The sequence below is a fragment of the Apaloderma vittatum genome, unplaced genomic scaffold (assembly GCF_000703405.1).
Source record: "Apaloderma vittatum isolate BGI_N311 unplaced genomic scaffold, ASM70340v1 scaffold40050, whole genome shotgun sequence".
Taxonomy (NCBI): Eukaryota; Metazoa; Chordata; class Aves; order Trogoniformes; family Trogonidae; genus Apaloderma; species Apaloderma vittatum.
The window spans coordinates 65,360-88,117 of NW_009695824.1; the positions used below are offsets into that span (position 1 = coordinate 65,360).

The 22,758-nt window shown below is 37.4% G+C and overlaps 1 protein-coding gene across 1 annotated transcript in view; it reads right to left on the bottom strand.

The window, feature by feature from the left end:
- LOC104276249 (rho GTPase-activating protein 15) overlaps nt 1-22,758 on the bottom strand; it is a gene marked incomplete at both ends in the record, with an annotated part of 99,799 nt that overhangs the window by 45,926 nt on the left and 31,115 nt on the right. The window contains one exon of the mRNA XM_009872493.1: nt 20,627-20,725. Coding sequence (XP_009870795.1) covers nt 20,627-20,725 — 99 coding nt within the window. The remainder of the gene's footprint in view (nt 1-20,626; nt 20,726-22,758) is intronic.

The following is a 22,758-nucleotide window of genomic DNA, read 5'->3' on the forward strand; positions in this document are numbered from 1 at the left end:
TGCACCTGTGGATGTCCTGCAACATAATACTGAGATTGATGATTCATTTCAGGACGATCCCCTTTGGTTACAGAGGGATAAAGAAAAAGTTTATTTAAGAGAAATCAAAAAGGATTTGGTAATCAAGAACACTTGGAAGTTATCCATCTACTGGATATATAACATATGAGCAAATGGAAATTACCAAAATGTTTAAGTAGTGCAATTCTACCCTAAATCTGGAGAGTCTCGTTCTGTTTTAGTAAGGAGTTAAGGAACAAGAATAATTCCCATCAAAGAAGCGTGGGACTGTTGTGGTAAGGCATTAAGAACTGCATCATATAAATTGAAGTCAAAACCAGAAAATAAAGAGCAAAAACAAACCAAACAAACAAACAAGCTCCAAAACAGAATGTTAACTTTTGTTTGGATCTAACTCAGTTCAGTTTTAACCTTTTTGGATTTATGGAAGTGGGAGAAATATGGGTGATTTTGGGCGATACAGCTATGTCTCACATTAATAGTATTGATTTGGAACCTACATAAATTATCCAGATCAAGTGAAAATGACAAACCGTGCTGTAAATTGGTACATATTACCTCTTGTAAAATGATCTGGAGTATACAAGTGCATCGCTGTTGTTATAAATTTACTTTGGTCCAGAAATGAAGTCTGATTAGCATTTCATTTGGACAGTCTACAATATGGCAGAGAGAAAAAAAGTGTATAAAAAAATCCAAGAATATCAAGCCAATTATAGTGTTCACGTGCCATCAACTTTCTGCTCCAAGAACTTTGAAATTTAAGCCAAACCAAACCAATGCAAATTGGGGGATTTGGACATCCTTTTCATGACCACATTATCTTAGCTGGATTGTTAACAACTTATTTTGGAAATCCAATTAGGCACCAAAGATAGAGAGAGAGAAAGAGAGAGGGAGAAATATAACTTTATAGTTGTAATATCCTGATTCCATAAAAAATTTTCCAAACAAATTCACTCTTAAGGGCACCTCTATCAAGAATAAAAACATCGCTGCACTGCTGTCAGTGTTTCTTCATGGCAGGCTATAAATACTTAGGGAACAAGATGAAACAAAAGCCTTGCAGAGTTTCCTATCTGGTGCTGGCATTAAAATATAGTGGTAAAGACCGTTTCAGGAAAAAGATTCATCGTAATAAAGCCCAACTGCTGTTTGCTATAGAGCAACCTTCTTGTGGGGTTCATCAGGGAAGTATCGCTGGATTTTGCCCTAGAGGAGAACATTTTATTTGTTTTATATCCTGATCTCCAACTCTTGTTTCTGTTTGCTTTACTGAGGAACCTGAGAACAGGATGGACCCACAGTTAGGAATGGTAGCCAATAGCATGAGAATGACGTCAGTATTTCCACCCTAAATCTTGTATTGCTATAAAAATTGTAGGAAAAGGGCTTGCTCAAGAATACACCAGATCAGCTGCCAAACTATAGGCAATATTTTATTATTTCCTTTAAAAAAATTATACAGGTACTCCTGAAGAGAAAGTTTAAAGGCAACTGAACTCAGGCTTGGTTGAGATTCATGAACAATAATGAACATTATATTCACTCTGTATTACTGCTCAACAGATGTTAGAACACATATCTAAGAACATTTCTTGCACTCCTGCTTCTAGCCAAAATGGAAATAACCATGAATGCAGGTTAGCATCAGCCTGAGCAGCAGTTTGAGCTGGAACCAGGTATTGCAGAGAAGCATTAAAACCACAGGTAAAAAAAAAAAAAAGGCTCTGTCCATATATTTATCCAAACACATTTTAAAATACTGGAGGTCAATATTGGTTGAGGCAATCCTGATGCTTTATGACCTTCTTCAACTGAAATGTTCTCATTAATTCCTTTCTGTTACATAGAACAAATCCCTCTCCCAAATCACATTGCATTCTGCCTAAACTTAATTTGTATTTGACAATATCTACAAACTGAACATAAAAGGAAATTCTTTATGTGCAGAGGGAAGAGGGAGTGGTATACAGAAATTTCTTTCTCTGTTTTTTAACAAGATCTAGAATTTGAAATATTCCATTTTAAATGGTACTAGGTAACTTCCTGCACAGAAACTCATGAAAGTTCCACAATTAATGTATCCTGAAATAGGTGTGGTCCCCAGGCCTGGTAGGAGTTTAGTCAAAGAAACCATCGTGCTGGACTCAACAACAAAGTGAAGCAGGAACTTGAAGAAAGGCATTCTTTAGTTAGTCCTTTCATTTAAAATCAGTTATGTTCAGGGCAAAAATATTGTATTTCAAAGAAGCCTATTATGCCTTCCCATAAACAGAAAGATCATAGGTTTTAAAACTAAAGTATCATTATGTAATCAAGCTGTTGTATTATAAACTATTTTGTGGGCTCAGATGCCCAGGGCTATCTTTACAAATATTTAAGAGGTCATTATCAGGGTATGTTCTCCCTAAAACTATAATTCTTTCCTCCTGTTTTCATATGCATCTTACCATAAATATCTGATATATAAACAGTATTTTGAAGTTTACTAAGGGCACAGAAGTGATGCATGAAGTCATTTAAGGAAGCAGAAATGAGTGAATGAAACAAATACACCAATGGCAAGATGATGTGTCAGATGACAAAAAAAACCACAAAACAATGTGCGACAAAAATAAAGTTTCACAGAAAGATCAGTATTTGTGGGCCAGTAGAAGGAAAATCATGAAGGGTAGCTAAGAATAAAACTGACACATTAAAATTTGACATTAAATCTACTTTATCGGGCCAGGACTACAAAAGGTATCGGCATTTCAGATGAATGTGGGAGCAAAAAAAAAAGGGGGCTTTTCTGACATTATGGAAATCAGAGGTGAAATGATAACAAAACAAACCTGAGTTACAACACAGAGAGAAAAACACACAGAGACATTAATAGCAAACAAGGGACACATGGATGTAAAATACAATGCGGTCCACGTGTGGTGTGAGCTGAAGATACTTGGACCAGTAAACCTGGTTTGCAGCTTGATAAGCCTGGGTTGAAGCAAGCACCAGCTCCTTTTGAACATAAGACTGTCTGTGCTCAGCGTGGTTTTGAGTGATGCTGACATCTTTGTCCTGTTTTTTGGTGTGGCCTTGGGTGGGGTCAGGCATGTCCTAAAGGTCCTGGCGTGGTCCCGTAGGCTGACACCAGGATTTGTTTGGCTGAAAAAAACCAAACCCTTCTCTTTTGATCATCGGAACTATTCAATTCTTGTACTCCTCCCATCAAACGATGACCTTTGTGAGCCTGGAAACAGCTAACATTGTGAAAACAGGCTCCATTCCTAGTCCAGAGAAGGTTCTCAGCTACCACAGGAGTGAGTGCCATACAAATGTTGTGTTCGATAGTTCTACCAGATAGACAAAACCAATAAGGCTAGGATACCAACAGTGGGTGGTCCGCAATCTCAACCAATTGGAAGCCAGTTTGAAGGACAAAGAGATAATCACTGCTGTAAAAACGTCAGTTTTCACTTATCAGTGCTCACGATATACATGTGCCTCTCATTTGTAAATAAAACATAGAGAAATAGTTGCAAATGGATAAGGCTGGAAACAGTGGCAAAAAATTTCTTATATTGCAAAAGCGGTAAGAGGGATGTACTTGGAGACTGGCTAGACTGACCTCAGTCCCAGACAGTCTACTTAAATAATTAATTCAGGACTCTATGAACAAATAAGTCATAGCAAAATATAATTAATCCCAACCACCACGGTTTCATGGAAATCAGTGCCTTGTCTAGCAGACTTGTTGCATTTTTTGATAGGATTGGATTTTTGACAGGTCTGGTTGATAAAGGCAATGGCGTTGAAATAGTATGTTTGGATTTCCATGAGCCTTTTGACTTAGTACCACATGACATTTTGATTAAAGCACTTGCATTTTATGGAATTAACAGGGCATATATTACATGGATTAAAAACTGCCTCAATGACAGACCTCAAAATGTGGTAGTTAATGGGAGATATCAGTTAACAAGGTCATAACTGGCAGAGCTCTCAGGAGTGGAGCTCTCAGCTCGGTGCCATCTAATACCTTTATCAGAGATATGGACAATGAGGAAAAAAATCTCTGTTGGCAAAGTAAGCAGATGACACAAAAATCACGGAGATATTAAATAATGACGAGGACAGGTAAAGTTACAGAAGGTCTGAACTGCCACCTTAAATGGTCACAGCCTGGTAAAATAAGTTTTCATATGGAGAGGCCCTGGGTAGATCCAACACTCTGGATGTAGTTTACAAAGGGCCTGAGGTTATTTAGGATCATTAGGCGAACATGATCTCTCAGTTCAGTGCTAAAGCAAGGAGGACTAACATGATCCCTTGAATTATAGAAAGAGAAGTATCAGAAAGAGGGAAGAGGTTACACCTCTGTGTGCTACAAATAGGATCTCCACTGGGCTTGACATTCTATGTTTCAATAAATTAAAACATAAATATATGCTTCACTTCTTCGTATTAAAGGGAGGATGAAGAGATGTCCTCCCCATCGGTATTTTTCACACCATTTGCGGGTACTGGACTCACAACCAGCACTGCTGAGCTGCAGGACCTGACAGACAAGCTCGAATTCAAGGTAGCAGGAACAGGATTTTCTATTTTCTAGTGTTAGCAGAAATCCAGTGCTGCATCAGAATTTAGTAAAGGCAGAGACAGTGGGGGAAAGAAAGGAGAGGAGAAATTGTACTAGTTCTTAACAAGCTAAGAAATGACTCCATAGGAGGTGTCTGACGTGAGGTTTGGTGAATGTCTTTAGGAAATTAGCTAACAAGAAATAATTCTGTGTTTGACTGTAATAATATCAAGAAGATGAGGGGCATTCCTACATAAAAAGAGAATCTCATTTTTTCTTGCAGTAATAACTTCAAGATGCAATGAAAGGAGAAAAGCTTGACTAAGATCTTATTGTTTCAAAAACCCTGTAGAAACCGTTTAATGGAAGCAATTACAACACTGAATATGAGCATTACATACTGAGAATAAGTAACAAGTGAATATGATGGATGATATACTTTATTTTGTTTCATATCACTTGATGGTAGAATTTCCACTTAGATATTTATATACAAATAAATAAGGGTAGCAGCAGTACAAAGCAAGTGCAATTTAAGCTATCACACAGTTCACTGCTATGCAGGGCTGCTCTTTAATGCTTAAATCAAGCTTGCTACGCTTTCGTCTTCTTCTCTATTGTGTTGCACTGTCTTTGACATTCAAGAAGTTTATGGTTTAAAAGCCCCAGGAACAGCAAGACTTGCTCAGAACCTCCCTTGTAACAAGAAACAAGCTTCGAAGCTACTTGTTTTGAATGAAACCACCAAACATGCAGTGTGTTCACTGTAATTTTGCTGTTTACCTCCAGTATCTGCTTTTACCATTCTGATAGTCCCATTTCTTGCAGCTAAACAAAGTGACCTCATTGCTTTCCACTGTATTTTCTTTTAAACATTGCCTGGGATGATTGAGATTCAGGAATGTGGGAAAATGGATTCCCAAGCCACGTCCATCCCCTTTAATTCTGAGCTGTAATTTTTGGCTTGGCTTGAATCACAGTCATCACATTTCAGTCTGAATCTCTCTGTAAAGTGATCTTTCTTAAACATTTCTTTCACTCATCATGGGATCAGAAACAAAGCCATTCTAGTCTTTCAGCGAAACACTTACAAACGTCTTTTTACAGCGACTCACAAGAGCTGAATTTCCTTTAAAAATGTTTGAAAAAGAGGAGGTTTTCATTGCCTGATTGTCCTCTTTGTGAGTCTTGTCATCTGTATGCCATGAGCTACAGCTATTTTAATCTGTTTTTGTTTGCAATCCATTTGGTGTCCGCCCAAGAAAATGCAGGTGATTCTAATTAACTTACTGCTGAAGATGTGGAAAAATCTCAATTGTGCTACAGAGAATTATACACTTAAAACCTTCCCTCTATTATTTATAACGGCTTATTAATGAAAATGATTACATGAATACATTTACCACCTGATTCATCTTTGTTCACTTTTTAAATAAACAAGGTTTATGCTAAAGGGGAAAAATCCCTACTAAATACAGCCCTCAAGTGCACACATCAGCTCACTGGTTTAAATGGAACGGCAGTTTAAAAGGAAATAACATTGTCTCGCTTTATGCAACACAGCATAATATCTGAAATTACCAAATGTTTGGAAATAGCCATTCTCTCTCTGTAACACATTAGTATTTAATTTTGCAAATGTTTCTTTCTTTTTATCTTTCCCTGATTGTTTTCTCTTTTAAAACCTCCTTCCCCACTCCTATTTGCTCTCTTTTACTGCAGTTACTGATTCTCTTGTATGGGCTAGTAGGTCCATTCCTGCCAATGTTTAATTTATCTGAAATTAAATATGATTTCTATGGTTCTCTGTTACTTTATCAAGTATATATATTTTTTTTTGATCCTGCATGACCAAAAAGGTCTTTCAGGAATATTAAGAATCTTCAGACACTGAATGGGATATAATCAGCTTCATGTCTCAGAGACGTGCCCCTCCTAATCCTTACCTGTCTGACGTTGTGACGCGATGGTGACTGACAGAAGGGAATTCAGGTAGAGAGATTTAAGTCATTTGCAGGAAAATTAATAGATGTTCATACTAGCACTGAGCGGTTTGTGCTAGGTACAGCTACCAACAGGCAGTTTACCACCTTCCATCAGTTACCATTTCTATTATTCTGTGCCATGTAATATATGCTGGGATAGTCTAATTTGAATGTGATGACAATGTGGATAATGCAGTTTATTTCTGGGAGGATGAAAGCCTGAATAAAGGTTATCATTTTAGGAGAAGCTGACGATGGAAAAGCTCATCCACTGTGTGACAGGATCAGAACAGCTGGGGATGTAATGTGGAGGGTGGGGGAGAAGAGAGCCAAGGTATTTTGTGTGTTCAAGAAATATATACAACATTGCCATTTCTTATATCCCAGCTGCGCCTGTTAACTTCTGGAAACATGTAGAGCTCAGCAATAAAGCATACTTGACTGATATTTACTGCAATATGCATTATAAGACATTTTCTGTCACACATTACGTTCTGAAAGAGTTAAGTAACATGAAAAACACAGGCTCGAGATTATATCTGTCATGGATGAAAATACTACATTTATGCCTCATTGTAATCCATTCATTGGTTTATGGACCTCGAGCCCTCCAGGGAGTGTCACAACTCTACATGATACTGCTGAGAGCTGTATTTTGCTTTTGGATTTCTGATTTAGCTGAAGGAAGTTTAAAAACACATGTAGCCTGACAACTCCCTATTGGCTATACAACTGAGGAGGGTGAAGAGCATAAACTATTCCAGCAAAAGCCAGCTGTAACTTATGCTCACTAAACTGGCTGAAGATCTGCCTGTTACAGACAGTAGCATACAAGAAATTTATGCATTTTGCTAAATCCTCCCACTCTGGTTAAACTGTGCTTCATTTGGGGATCCATCATCACCAACATCATGCCTGTGTTTTTTGAGCAACATCAGAACACTAAGAGAAATTGCACTTTGGGGGGTCTAACTCTCCTCTTAGGACTATATAGGACTTTCAGTCAGGTCCACTGACATCAGTAGGAACTGTGCTTAAAAGCTGAGGGACAGATACAATTCTCCAAACATCCCTTACTCCCAAGGCTGATTTTAAACAGAATTTAGTGCACAGCAGGGACAAATCCTTTCCTGTCTTTCACAATAGTGAGAGATTAAATTAGACCTCAGTAATGTCACCTCTCCATCCTGACTGGTACCGCTGCTTGTTGGACTTGTAATGGTTGGAAGCAGAAGGACTGTGCATTTGGGCACACATAATCATCATCCAAAACGGGTAAGGAGTTTGCATTTTCTGGACTGTACTGCCTCTGCTTGGCAGAGACTTTTTTTTTTTTTTTTCTGAATAGTGACTGGGATAGGCGCTTAAGGATGAAAGAGGGATATTTAGGATGGAAATTGAAAGTCACAGGACTGTTTCTTCCATCGTACTTTGGCTTCCTCGAGATAGCTGAGGAGTCCAGACAGGCCCAATGCTCTTCTCTGTTGCAGACCCTTTTTTTACTCAACAGACTGAAGCTATTCTCTGTTCAACCTTAGATGTCTTGAGATTATCTATCTTGTCTTCAGGAATGGGTCCTACCTAACCTTCTGTGGGCAGTTCCTACAGCTGCTCTGCATTGATAGGAAGTGGATGCGACTGCAGAGGTCAGCTGTTACAGTTCAAAAACAGTTAAAGAAATATCAGCAAGGCACTTGATAGTACTTGTTCTGTTGCATAACACAGAAGGCTGGGTCTGTTTCTTACAGTTAGAAATTAGACCAGCACGGTTCTGGGTTTCTAACAGAAGGAATGTGCAGAACCAGGCTCTAAAAATGGAGTTTGGGCTCTCATGTGCGGTTGGTGACGGTCTTTGCTTATTCATATCACACCATAGGTATCTATCCTTGTATTTGCTTTTTATCTTTAAGTGGGAGAAAACATTTGAAAATTAGATTCTGGTGTCTAAGGCACACTATCAGACACCTTTGGGTGTTATAGTCCATGCTTGTATGGAAAACTCAGAGGCTTTCTTGCAAGATAAATATACATACGGCTATCTAACACCAACATACCGAATTCTTAGCATTGCATATCTGCCTAACATATAAATGTGGTATTACAAAGGTGTGTATATATATATGTAGATAACTTTTACTTTAATAATACATTTCCCAGCATACACTGCAAGCATTTAAAGACACAATAAGGATTAAAATCATGGGATGCCACTGAATGCTCTTACACCTTCTTTTGTGTGACAAACATCTAGTCTAATAACTGAGCAAAATTTTGTTGTTTTTTCAAAAGTCATATTTAGTGTTATGAAAGTGTGACATTAAGCAGTACTATGTGGAAAAAACAGAAGCATTAATTTTAATATGATACAAACCTATGGTGTTTAGATATTATTCCACTTTTTTTTTTCTTTTGCCATCTTAGCCCAGGACAGTTATATATATTATTTTTCCTGTAATTCCCACTACATTTACTGCCCCTAAACAGGTTCAGGTAACTTAAAAGAATCTCTTCTGCCTCCATTTAATTTCAGCACAATCCGAACCATCACCAAAGTAACATTCAGCCGGAAAACGCAGTCAAAGTATCTACAGAAACCATAAAAATCCTGAACTGGGTTAAAAGGAGTGGTAAGTACCCAAACTTAAGAGATTAGCGCATGCTTTGTTGCTTTGACAGAAGCAACTCCATCATTTTCATTTTATGGTTTGACACGAGTACCATGTTATACTACCATGTTATACTATGTGGCTAAAATAGCACAAAACTTTTGTGTGAACTGCTCAGAAACTCCTGAAAAAAGGTTGTGTAAGTATAGTCTGAAATGGAACAAATTGTTTTCTACTTTGAAATACGTGCAATGAAATACAAATCACAATGAAATGCAAATAATATAACTGAAACATAACTGAGACATGCAAGAAATACAGAAAAATAATGACTTCTGGTGAGAAGAAAGTTAGCTGATGGCAATAAAATGCACTGGATATCTGTTAGCTGGATTTTAGGTGAAGTAAATGCATAAATGTGAGTTTCATTTGGTATTTTCATGCAAGACAAATATAAAATTTGAAGCAATGGGAAAAAATTCTGATTTGAATCACTGTCTTCCTATCTTAATGCTGACTGTGACAGGAATGATGTAAGGAAGGTAGAAATCCAATCTCATCCCTTTTACTAGGGTTCCCACAGACCCTCTGGTATTTCTGAAGCCTTGGAAAGGCAAAGTTGGCATACAGTGTTTTCCATATCTAATTTCCTTCTTTGGTTAAAATTCTGGTAATTATTAATGACATTTACTATAGAGACATCCAAGACAGTTGCAAAGTTTCTAAGACAACCTCTTGCTGTAAGCTGTGCTCTTTGTCTTGTTAACGTATGACATATCAGAATACAAAAATGCAGCTGAAACGGGGATAATAAAGGAAACCATTGTGAACAATTTCTAGTGTGCAAATTCAGATACTTTTCAAACATCAATACTTCACTCCTGTTTACAAAGTATCTAAAAGGATTGTGTCGTTGCTTAGTGCTGATATACGTTCTCCTGTGGAAAAAAAACTCCGTCACTGGACCAAAGAGTGGCCACTTCTGTGAGGATGGTCCTCAGGTCAGAGAACAGAACATTAAATAATAAAGTTAGTTGTGAGCTCCTCGGTTTTAGTGATAAAGCAGGAAAACCTGAGTGCTTAAAGAGAACCCTTCCAGCACCTTCCACCCTCCTGTTGGGATTCAGATGTGGCTGGGCAGGAGAATGCGAATGATGTTGTTTTCAGTGGTCAGAGTAGATGCTCAGCTTGTTCAAAGATAAGTTCACAGGTAAAGCAAGAGCAGTTTTCATTAGAAGAGGATGTATCTTATCTATCTACCAAGGTTTATTAAAAATATGTAACACCTGATAATTTAACATCAAATGAGTGGCTGCTAAATTTCCCCTTCTCTCTGTCTCACACACACACACACACACATATCTACATGCAGAGGAATGCCTCTCGACTGCCAAACTATGTGCCAAGATTTTGTTCACTTTAATCTCAATCATATGAGTTAGAGAACCATGAAACAGAGTTTCTACCAAGTATACTGACAAACTTTTAGTTCTAGTGGCTCCACAGGGCAACACTGCGAGTACACTACGGAACTTTTCTTATTAAAGATTTCTGAGCTGATCCGTTTTCCATTTTAAGTCAACATGAGCAGTATCACCATAAAGAACTCAACACTCCCTAACCGATACCATACTCTCCTCGACATTATTTCATTTCTGAGTAAACAAAGAGTTGTGGTACCTCCAACACCATTGTGTGGTTACTGCTGGCACGGGAAAGCCATTTGGTGGCAGCTGCTTTGATGTGTTGTGTCACATAACACCATGTTAGTTCAGGACTGACAAATCTAAGCATATGGTTTGAGATATTGGGGGATTTATTTTTTTTTTCCCCTAGGAAGATGGGGGAAAGAGGTATGGAATAGCCTCTTTCTGTTCTTTGAGGACTTCCTTGCTTTCTGAGGGAAGACATCTCAGGGCAGATCCGTCATCTCACCCTTAGTTTGGAGGGGTCTGTGGTGATTATTACCTGTAAATGGCCCATAACCTGGGCAACTGAAAGAATTCTTGTGCTTTGTTTTTAAGTCCTGAGAGAAAATCTGGATATTTACATTTCTAATCTAAATATATAAATCTTAGGACTCTGACCCAACAAAACACCAAAGCTTTTCCTTAATTGTAAAGAGGAACAGTTGACCATAAAACAGTTATATTCAACTCTTTAAAGAGAAGTTTCCACGTGTTCTGGTGAACAGAGGCTCTTATCAGTAAAGAAGGAATTATAGAAAGAAATAAACTCTATGCATTACAAAGTAGAATAAATACGAGAAAGCAGTTTCTAACAGCAATATCTGTTTCACTAGAATTTCAGTTACTTGAAGTGCATCATCTCTGACACCAGAAAAAAAAAAGGTGCATGAAGAGAAACCCAGATCGTGCTAGCTCGAGCTGCTCAGGATAAGCGATACGGTTCTGCTGAGTTATGAAACAAAATGGCCCCATTTTGCTCTCATTTACATATATGTCATTCCTCCCAAACCAGGGAGCATTGTTTGCCTGCACGGAGACAAAAAGAAGTTGGTTTGCTATATAATTACATCCATGATCCATGAGGATCCTGATTGTAATGAAACAATCTGCTCAGCGAATATACAACTGGAGATCTTTAAAAGACTTGTTAATTCCTTGGGGGTTTATCACAGAGTAGCCAATTTAGGGACAATTCAGTTACTAGATTGCTAACAATATTGCTTTCATAAATTCAGGGGAGTAAAATGAGCTAAAAAATCTTCTCTTAAAGGAGTGAAAGCCTTAACATAAAGCTTCCTTTTTAAGCTGCCCTCTTACTTTGCCCTCTGCCTTGCTCCTGAAGCTTTCTGTTGGTGCAATTTCTCTCACTTAGGTATCATCCCATTAGACTGCTATATTGTATGGTTAAAACATTGATGTAACACAAGCTGCTACAGCAAATAATTGAAGTAATAAAATACAACTGCAGTTATTTTCTCTCTTGAATCGCAGGCAGAAAAAAGGAGACAGGGTTTTTTAAACTGACCCCATAGTGCTGCATACAGATAGAAAAACCTTTTTTTTTTTTTTAACATGTTGTCTTTTATTGCTGCAAAACCTTTTTTGAAAAAAAATGTAGTGTAGTTGTAGTAACTTTTTTTTTTTTCCATGGGAAAAGCAATTATTCTACTTTGTGGAATTATGTCTTGATAATTTTATTTAAAAACCCTAACTTTATTTTTAAGCAACAAGGATGTTGAAAGAGTCTGAAACTACAACCACCTCTTTTTTTTCCCCTGCAGGAACTTAACTTTTCTTTTCTTGGTGTGTGTATGTGTGTGTGTATGTGAACATCTCCTCTAGGCCACGACTCGTTTTGTCAAGTGTTAGCCCAAAGTGTTCTATTAATGGCTGAACTGTAAAGCCTGACTAAATGGGGTTTGCAGTGGAAATACTGCCAGCTCCTTGTCTGTGATGGCATGTGTGCTGTGCTAGGGCACAGTGCCTCACATCCTCGGTTTATTCAGGAGGAAAAGAGAGGATTTTTCTGTCTATCTTTTTATCTTTTTCATGGCTAGGAGGTGGATACCCTCATGCGTGAGCTTCCCTGATTCTGACTCTGACCAGGGGGTATGTCAGGACCTTCATTTTCTCTTTGGCACAGAGTAAGCAACAGAGACAGTCAGCTGGCTTTAAATTTCTCTAGACTTTTCGTTTCAGCGTGTACAAATGTCAACTACTTGATTTACAAAGTGTATTAACATTATTTTAATATCGAGAAAATGTTGTTTGATTCTTTTTTTATTTCATAGGTTAAGTGGTTTGTTTTATTTATTAAGCCTATTGAAAAAGATTTTATAGAAAATTCTGAAGACAAAATGCCCTGTTTCCTTCTACATGTTCACTAATAGATATATTATACAATGTTAGAAAAAGGCAAAGGGCCAAACTCATCTCTGGTGTAATTCCAGTAAAAGCAATAAAATTACACAAGGCATGAATTTGGCCCAGGCATTGTAAATGTTACTCTGGTGCACACTGAGTGTCTGCTTGTTGTTACTGGCAAGGCTTAAAATACAAATCCCCTTTTTTTTATGTAGAAATGGATACATTTCTCTGGAACAGATTAATCAATGAAACAGGTATCAGGTAACTATGACAAAGGCAGCAACTGGTTCAAATGCCTGCTTTTTTACGGCTTTTTCTTCTAACTAGCTTAGAGTCTCTGCTTTCAATTTTTTAAAATATATATTTATTCTCTCTTTTGTGCATTGTCATTGCAAGGCTTTTCTTCTTCTTCTTTTTTTTTTTTTCCCCCTGCTGTTGTCTCCTTTTCTCTAATTTGTCTTGTATGCCCTTCCGTGATGTTTCCTGTTGACACTTCTTGATATTTTTTCTAACTCAGAATGTGGCTTTCTAGCAGACATAGAGGCCCCAGAGTGAATACCCTTCAGAGCCAATTCTGACTTGGACCTTGCACAACGCTATTAACTGGCTCTTACTCTAAGAAAGGTGGCTATAGCGGGATTGCCTGAGCCCGAAGACAGAAAGGGTTGAGGAAAGCTTGCCAATATGTTTGCACTAAATTCGACCACTCTTAATTTCTACTCAAAAGATGAAAAAAAATTCAAAAGAAAATAAAAAAGCCCAAACCACTTTAAATCACAATGCAAGCGCTTTGCTCAGAACTTTGTTGTTTTATATTGCGTTCAGCTGTACGTTTAAGTTTATGCTTGTTGGCCACTTTAGAGTAAACAGAGTTCAATGCCCTCAGAAACAGTTTTCTTCAGCCCACTAGAATTCCCTGAAAAAAAGGCTTTATCTGCTGAACTGCAGGATATTTTTGTGTGTGTGTAATTTTTTTCCCTATCAGTTTGTTTCCCCTTTTTTTTTTTTTAAATTCAGTGCATATAAAAGTTGGGAGCAGAAGCCTCCTTGGAACAAGACAGAATCATAAAAGACTTCAGGAATCTCATCACAAGCTAAACAGTACAAATTGCACATTCTTCATGGAAGTATTAACTTTTAGTGCGTGCCTGGATCCAAGCATAATAGATTATCCCAAAGTGGGAAAGAATGAAGAGTGCAAAATTAGCAGAACTGGGGGCTCAGATCATTTGGTGGAGCAATATGATCTCTGTACTTTCAGGATACTGAATTCTAAAGCCACTGGAAACAGTATGTAAAATTATATCAGAGTAAGCAAGGAAGCATATGTAAGCCTGGGAGAAGGAAAAAAGAAGTTTGGAAAATACCTTCCCAGAGGAAAATAAGTACTGAAAATCAGTGAATGAGCTTGTAGGAAACAAACTGCTATTCATGAACAATATCTTGCTCTGAGGACAGAAATAAGCTAAGAGATGCGACGGGGAGAAAACACAAATAAAATACATTTCAGTGGTTGTTCGGGGGCCAAGTGGTGTAGGAGAAAAATCCTGTGCTCAGACAGAAATATAAAACTGCACAGGATAGGTTGGTCTCTTGAGGTTTCCCTTCTTCTCAAGGAAATCTTGCCAGAACAAATCCTTTATGTCACCAGCTGAAGGGTTTGGTCTAATCGTGCTGGGAAGGAGCCCAGGAACACTGTACATTTAATGGAAGCTCAAAGATGATGGTGAGCACACTCTGGCAAAAGTACCCTGTGCTGTCCAACTGCCTTCTTCAGGTTCTCAGAAATGGGAATGAATTATTTTTGACAACTAAATGCATTTAATAATAATAAAAAAAGAAAGCTTAAGCTAAACACACCCTTGAGAAAGCAAGTCGCTGTACACAAATGTAATAATATGGAGTATTACAACACAGATAGGGATATAAGCTGCTAGAGGTTGTCTATATTGGCTTTTAATACATAGCTACTCCGGCCTCATGTTTTCTGCCATCCTCACTGTGCTCCTACAATCTACTGACTACACCAGACCAAAGACAGTGATCCCAGCATGGGAGTCAGCTTTAGGAGGTGTTCACAATTTTTTTTTCAACTCTTCTGCAGTGTTTTCTTCCATTAGAAAACGAGATAGCATTAAACTGTTTTAAAAACTCATTTGTTTTTCCCAGCTATCTAAATATATTCACAATACTTTATATTTTTAAAACTCATTTCCTCTTTGCTTAACTCCTTAAGTGAACTCTCCTCTATGTAAACTTTCTCCCAGAATACTGACTACCTTTTAAGTAGTATATGATTTAGAAGGTAATGAAATATCACTTTTTTATATATAAATAGGTTTTAAAGTGCTTTTAGCTGCACTTTAGCTTTTAGATTAAGAGATAAAACTGATGAAAGGGACACAACCTTCTGTCATAGGGCAGCATGGCATTTGGGAGGTGAAGTAGTTTAAAATACTCTTTTTATCTTCATTTCTCTTCATCGAGATGACTGTATTTCTTTACTACATCCCATAAGGTACTTTATCTTTGCCCATAAAGACTTTTTTTTTCCTTAAACACTGAATATTCTGCGACATGAAGCTTTGTACGTGTGCGTGTCTGCAATGATATTACACATAATCAAATCGCAGCTACAGGCATTAAAGCCAATCCAAGCTTTGATTTTGGATGCTTTGGGGTGTCAAGCTTTGGGCACTTTTAAGAAATCTGATTTTCAGAGAGCAAGCCCCTAGAACTTCTTCCAAAACCCTGGCTTCTTAAACTTGCACACCTGAGTGTCCAAGAGTCTCTGCTGAAGTTTCGCCGCTGTAGCCGGTCCTACCCCAGCGGATCAGCTGCCCGAACTCAAGAGCTCTACACTCAGGGACTTTTTTTGTCTTATTTAACATGATTTGTTCACTGAGGCTCAGAGAAAGGAAAACCAGTAAATAATACATTGGACAAACAGAGAAGATAACAAAAGGAAATAGTTAAGGTACTATAATAATTTTTAGCCATTCTTTTTTCAGGTCACTATAATCTGCCCAAAGATAACTAATTGTTCAAAGTAAACATTCCACTCCGACCACAAAAGGAATACATTACACAAACATATAATTCACAGTCATTTTTAGTGGGTTGTAAACAGTTTGGAATGAGCATAAAATGGGACAAAAATCAAAGTGAGCATTTAGAAATGAAAAAGTGTTTGCTACAAAAGGTCAGTCCCTTTACTTGGCAAACTATGTAGAAAAGCCTGGGAAAATGTTGAACACACAAGCAGTAAGGGAATTTTAAAGCCAACAACCTCCCTGTTTCTTTAAACAGACATCGGAACCTATAACTGGATCCTGTCAAACAAACGACAGCAAAAAAACATAACAGCTGCTAAGAAGTAAAGTTGAAAGATAAAGTTTTCTAAGCTAAGAACCTTCTCAGAAATGGACTAAAGGTCTTTCTTAAATCTTTAAGCAAGGTTATGGATCCCAGGGTGGCTTTTAGGCATTGAATCAAATATGTAATTTTGTGTATCATTCCTGTTAGAGCATCCTGTGCTCCAAGAAAAGCAACAGAAAACAATGTCTGCAATGTCCAGCTTAGAATGGAAGCGGTACCTGTAATCAGCAGCTTTGCTGCCCGCAGTGTCGTTTTTCAAGTCATTTGGGCTGATTTGAGGACACCAACTTGGATTTGGGAATGGTGGGAGAAAATGAAGGACGTTTCAAAAGACAGATGAAGATTAAATTACATTTCCCTGGAGCATTAGTACTGAATTTCTTTACAAAGCCTAAACTACACTGGATACCCTCGATAGGTTTAGGATACCGACTGCTTGGGGTGTTCATTTACTCTGTCATTAGACACACAAACAAATCATCATCTCTGGAAAGGAGTTTAGTATCAGGCTGTTTTCACATGATAAAATTTTACTATGAGAAGTACTGGATGGCATTTTGTTTAGGTACGATGCAGCCTGATATTTTTATTTTTTTTTAATGCGTTCTGCTCATGCCTTTCACATATTTATTTATTTTTTTTAAATATAAAATATGCAAAAAACTAGCCAGAACTTGTAAAGGGTCGTGGATAACAAAATAAATAGGCAACTCAAGAAATGACTGGAAATAATCTCTGGCCTAGAAACACCAAAAATCTTGCAATGGGCCCCACCCTTGGCAGGAGCGCACAGCATGTGAGTTATAGCACACTGGGAGGATTGTCCCAGGCTTTCCTTGCTGCATCGCTCAGCTCAGGGTTGGAGCTACCTATCACACAGTTTCTGGGGTCGAGAAAAAACATGGAATACAGATTGAAGAAGCCAGGTCAACAGGGAGCCCCAGAAAAGCCAGAGGTACATCCAAGGTAGGCGTTGATGGCAAAGTAAAAGACTACACAGTAAAAAACAAACTCAAGGAATATGGTATTTCGTGAAAAACAAACTCAAGGAATATGGTATTTCGTGAAAAACTTTCCCTCCAAGTCCTTGCAAAAGTAGAAAGTTAAGAAATATTAGAAATCTTTGTGTAGCCTCTTATTATTGCATAGTTCAGAATTATTCTCTTATTCTCAAGTCATATATACGGGAGTTTTTACTATTTAGGGTATTCCATTAGATACCAAGAATGCGACACTCTTTGCCTAGATATTGTTGGCTTCAAAACACAAGTCTGCATAGCTAAATAGTTGGGATGAGAAGTTCACCAAAAATTAAGAATGAATCAGTAATAGAGGAGGAATGAAGAAAAAACTGAGCTTGCTTAAAAAAAATGATTAAATGTGATAATTGTCTTACAAGTTTACAAGAACAGGCGCATTTATTTTTTTCCTTTCTTTATTAAGCTCCAGTCCCAGCTCTGCAAGATAGCTGATGAAATGCAGAAAGACCCTCTGATTCCCAGTCTTATTTCGCTAACTACAAATAGCAAAAGAAGCTGAAAAAATGGAATTTACTCTTGAACAAGTGAATCCTTGTCACATCGATAAATGTGCATTATGGTGTGAGAATTTTTTTAGACCAAATCTTATAAAACACCTCTGTCCTGAAATGGTGAATAAGCAGCGAGTAGCCTAGGGGATAGATGACCAAAATCTGATCTAAGTTGCAGCAAAATAATTTCAGCATAAATCCTTTGATTTCAATATAGATATTAATTTAAAAATAGTGTAACTAAACAGGAAATCTTCCCAACAGTTAATGACACCCTCTACGTTTTTCATCTGTGGGAGAATATTACTACAGCTGGCTATTTTATGTAACCTCATCTACTAGGAAAATGTACTAATTAATATAGTTTATTCAGATCACTGCTAGACTTTCTGTGCACAGTGTCCTGGTTTGAGCTAAACAGGGAAATTTTAAAAAAAAACAACAACAAAACAGAAAAACAAATAGAAAATCAATACGTAAATGGTAATTAAAACCAACCATGAGCTGATAGATAAGAACATGACCATTGAGCAAAGTCCGAATATTTTGTCAGCAACATTTAGGGCTAGTCTCCTAAGGTTTGTTTTTTTTTTTCCCAATAATCTTTTATCTGAAACGAAGCACTCAAGCAACATTTTTGGTACAGTTACAGTATGTAGATGATATATTTTCTAAATAGGAAAAAAAAAAAAGCTTTTCTGCAACAGCCAATATGCCAGCTGTACTGAGTATCTAGGCCATCTTACTAAGACTATGAAAGTAAACATACAGTTTTCATTAAATGTGCCTTTCCCATAATTGGTACATAAGTATTTCCCATGACTCTGCAGTTGAGTATCTTGGCTGGAGGCATATCTGGCCATTAAGAGGAGGGCTTCAGATCTGTTGAGTCTCAGCCATGCCGGGAGACTTGGCACCTCCACGTACTGCTTCCTAACACCAACCCCGGTATAAAATGTCATCAGAAGCTTGCATAAACATTGGACTTAGCTTCACATAAATTACTGCTGTCCTGAGATAGTTTATGCCAGAACTTATTAAAAACAACACTTTGAGTAAATAGAATGTGAGTAAATGCAAGCATCTTAATCCAAGAAAATGGTAATAGCAAAAACCGTATATCAAATATGAACTCATAAATACAGTGATAAAATGTAATTTTTACCTCATGCCATATGATTAGCTTTTAGTTACATGTTAGACTACCTAAAAGGGGTAGACTTCTTTATGTCACAGAAACTTTGAAGGAAGCACAGGAACAATAATGTAATGCTCCGAATGATAGTTTCATTTTCTTCCATGAACATTTTCCTGATAATCACACAGACAATAAACATCTAATTAGGTTTCCAGGATCTTCCTATTATAGTTCAGCAGTGCAGAGACCTCTGGCCTCACTTCTCCTGGAAGAGTGATCTATTACCACGAAAGATCTACGAAATATCTAATCCATCTTTTGGAGAATCTGCGTTAAGAACGTAACGGAACAGGCATTTAGGCATGTTCTGCATGGTACGGCATTTTTATAATCTAATCTCTGCCTTTCCTTTTCATGTTCTGAATTTCTCATCACAATTCCTCCTCTATTAATAGTCACTTCACACATTTCTCCTCTTTCTTTGTCTCTTCCTTTCTCCAGCCTTCCTCCAAAAAACCAATGCCGCTATCTCCCCCTACCGAAGGATCTCCAGTTTGTTTGTCTCTGACTTCCTGCCAATCATTTTGGGAATAATAATATCCCAGTGCTCTCTTTGCTGTATAATTAAAGCATGAATTTCCCAGAGTTTGAAATTCCAGGGTAGTTTTATTGCACCTTTCACTCTAAAGCCAGGTAGCAACGACAGAATTAAAATAGCTTTTTCCTTTGTGGTTAACGGTCTAAGTATCTTTTTATTTTTCATTGGTTCTCTTGTTCTGAGACTCCAGTATATGGCAGTGACAATGGGTTCACCCAGTCTTACTCTGAAAATAAATTTTCTATCTTTTGCAAGATATATGTTTCCCCAGATCCCTGGAACAAGTTGTAAACTTGTAACAGATGGTGATGAAGCCTCACATTTTTATACAATACATTTTAAGATTCTGCATCTACCGCATGTACCTTCCAAAGAAAATGACCTTCAATGAGAGAAGATACACTCTGCAGAAAGGAAAGCAGGCAATGGTGTTAAGTACATCTTTTTTCTACTGTGAAAATCCTTCCTATTAATCAAAACTTTTAATGAGAACGAATACTCATTCCAATATTCTTACAAAATTATAGCTTTCTAAAGTAACTGTAAAAATTAGACACCTGCATGCATTAAAAAAACATGGTCACACTAGGGAAAAAAACACCAAAACCCAAACATTTAGTTTGGTTGCATACAATTCAAGACTTCGGAAAAAGTATTGGCATTATGCTCACCAGAGACTTCGGAATGAAAGATACTGACATGTTATTGATTCTTATCATTTTGCTTACCCAGAGAAAGACTAAAACAATGACATGTCACACAAAATATAAGGAATAATCAGCATGAATGGGTTCTGTTAGTGTCTTATCATATAAAGAAAATGAAGATACAGAATGTGGTATAGTTCAGCTCATAACTATATTATAAATTGAACTGCCTGCCTACCCTGGCAATTCAAGTAGAGTTACAAGGTTAAAGGTTTCATTATTAATAGAGAAGAAAAACAGTTTTAAATATTAAGGTACTCACCTCTTTTTTCAACAGCTTTTATACACAGTCTTACAAACTGGGGAACTGTAGATTTCTCGTGTTCACAAACCAAGTGCAAATGGGAGCCAAAAATTTGATCTACATTTGGAACAAAAGAGGAAAATACATTAGGGCTTACTCTTAGTAGTGATATTTTTTTCCTTTTCTGAACTTGCATATTAATTAAAACCTCAGCTATCCTTGTGGTCATTAGCTTCTCTCACTGAAGCAAATCTCTCAATATCTGCTGCACCTGGATACTTGCCCCTGGGTTCAAGTTTCAACTGCCATTTACAACTTGATCTTGACTTTTCTAAAGCATGGAGACCTCTGGAGTTTGCTGGGACCTGCTATAAAAAAGTGAAGGTCATTCTGGAGACAAAGATCCATACCTTGTCCAATCCAAAATCCTACATGATATTAACTGATGGTCCAACCTTGAAACTCATCTTATTAGGTAGCCCGTCTCTTCCACACCTAAGGAGTTTCACTCTTGTCATAAAGCATAGTATGGGTATAAGGGCTTTCTTATTTTGCTTCATTAAATCTTAGAACTGTTTCATCTCATTTTTACAAGGTCTTTTTTTATCAACAAATTATCTGTTTAAAAAATACTAAATGTCTTTTGGTAAGGACTGCATCTTACACCAAGTTTAACTTGTGATTTGCATTGTTTCTTTGATGAATAATCCTTTAAATATATAATGCTGCCTTCTAGTTTTCATGGTTTTAAAGTTTTGATAAACTTTGAACGTTGGTCCTAAAAATGTATTTGTATAAGCAGGTTAGACTCTTCAGATTACTAATTATCTTCCTCCATTGCCACTCGACGTGTTTGAGAAATTATGAAAAGAGTAATCAGTAATGGGATCGTTGTCATCTAGAATCAAAATGAATCAAACAGATGAGAGAAACAACTCAATAAGAGCCAGTTAAATGTTCAAACAATAGGAGTGTACTATCATCATTTATCCAAAGAGACAATCTCCCCATAGCATTTCAACAGAGTACTACAGTTTGGAAATTGGCCTAGAGGCTTTGAACATTTTTGCACAGGTAACTGAAGGGTCCTAGGACAAGCCTGGGCTCTGTACAGCAAACCCAACAAACACGCTCACTTGCAGGAGCTCCTGCTGTCCTCTATGGCTCCCATGGCACTGGATATTTTCTCCATAGTCAGTCCCATCATTCTTCACTATGAAAACACTGAAAACAAGTCACCCAGAGAAGTGGTAGAAGCCCCATCCCTGGAACATTCAAGGTCAGGTTGGATGGGCCGCTGAGCAACCTGATCTGGTTAAAAGATGTCCCTGCTCACTGCAGAAGAGTTGGATGAGATGACCTTTAAGTCTCTTCAAACTCAAAACATTCTGTGATTCTATGATAACCGGTTTGAGTGCTTCTTCCTACAAGCAGCGCATCTCTTTCTCACTAATAGGCAAAAAAAAGGAAATAATTGTTTATTTTCTTCTTTGCAAGGAGCATCACTTTCCTACGGTTAATCACTACTATTTCTCACTAAGTTTAGATTTCAAGAGCCACTTGATTGCCTTTTCTTTCCTAATACCTCCGAGCAGGGAACAACCAGGGAAACAAGGTGGGATGCATAGGATGGTTTGGACTTCTTGATATGTATCACGGAAGTTTATTTCAGCACCTTCCAATGCATGTGATCTGCATTCTAGTAGAGTACATCAAAGCCTGAATTTAAGTTAGTCGGAGTTTCGGCTGCAGAAGGGATGGAGGACCGGGTTCACAGAACTGCACTGAAGAAGGTTGTGTGCATGTGTGGCGTTAAGCATTAGCGAACAGTCTGTTACATGTTTTGGGGTTATGTTTCTGACAAAGCACAGTCTGGTTACATTCTCTTCATAAAACATTTATAGCTGCCTTCAGTGGTAATTATATATACAGAGATTTATGATTAAAATGTACTAGCACATCCTCTTTTGACATCTTAATTGTTTTTTAAAATTTTAGCAAAGACCTGTCAAATTCTTTGCATAATATGGAATGGTCTCAACTGTAAATTACATTAAAAAGAAGTAAAAAATGTATTTTATTTGGTGGACAAAGACACTTGTAAACAATTTCAGAAGTAAAACAGGCAAAGAACTGCACTGTGTTTAGAT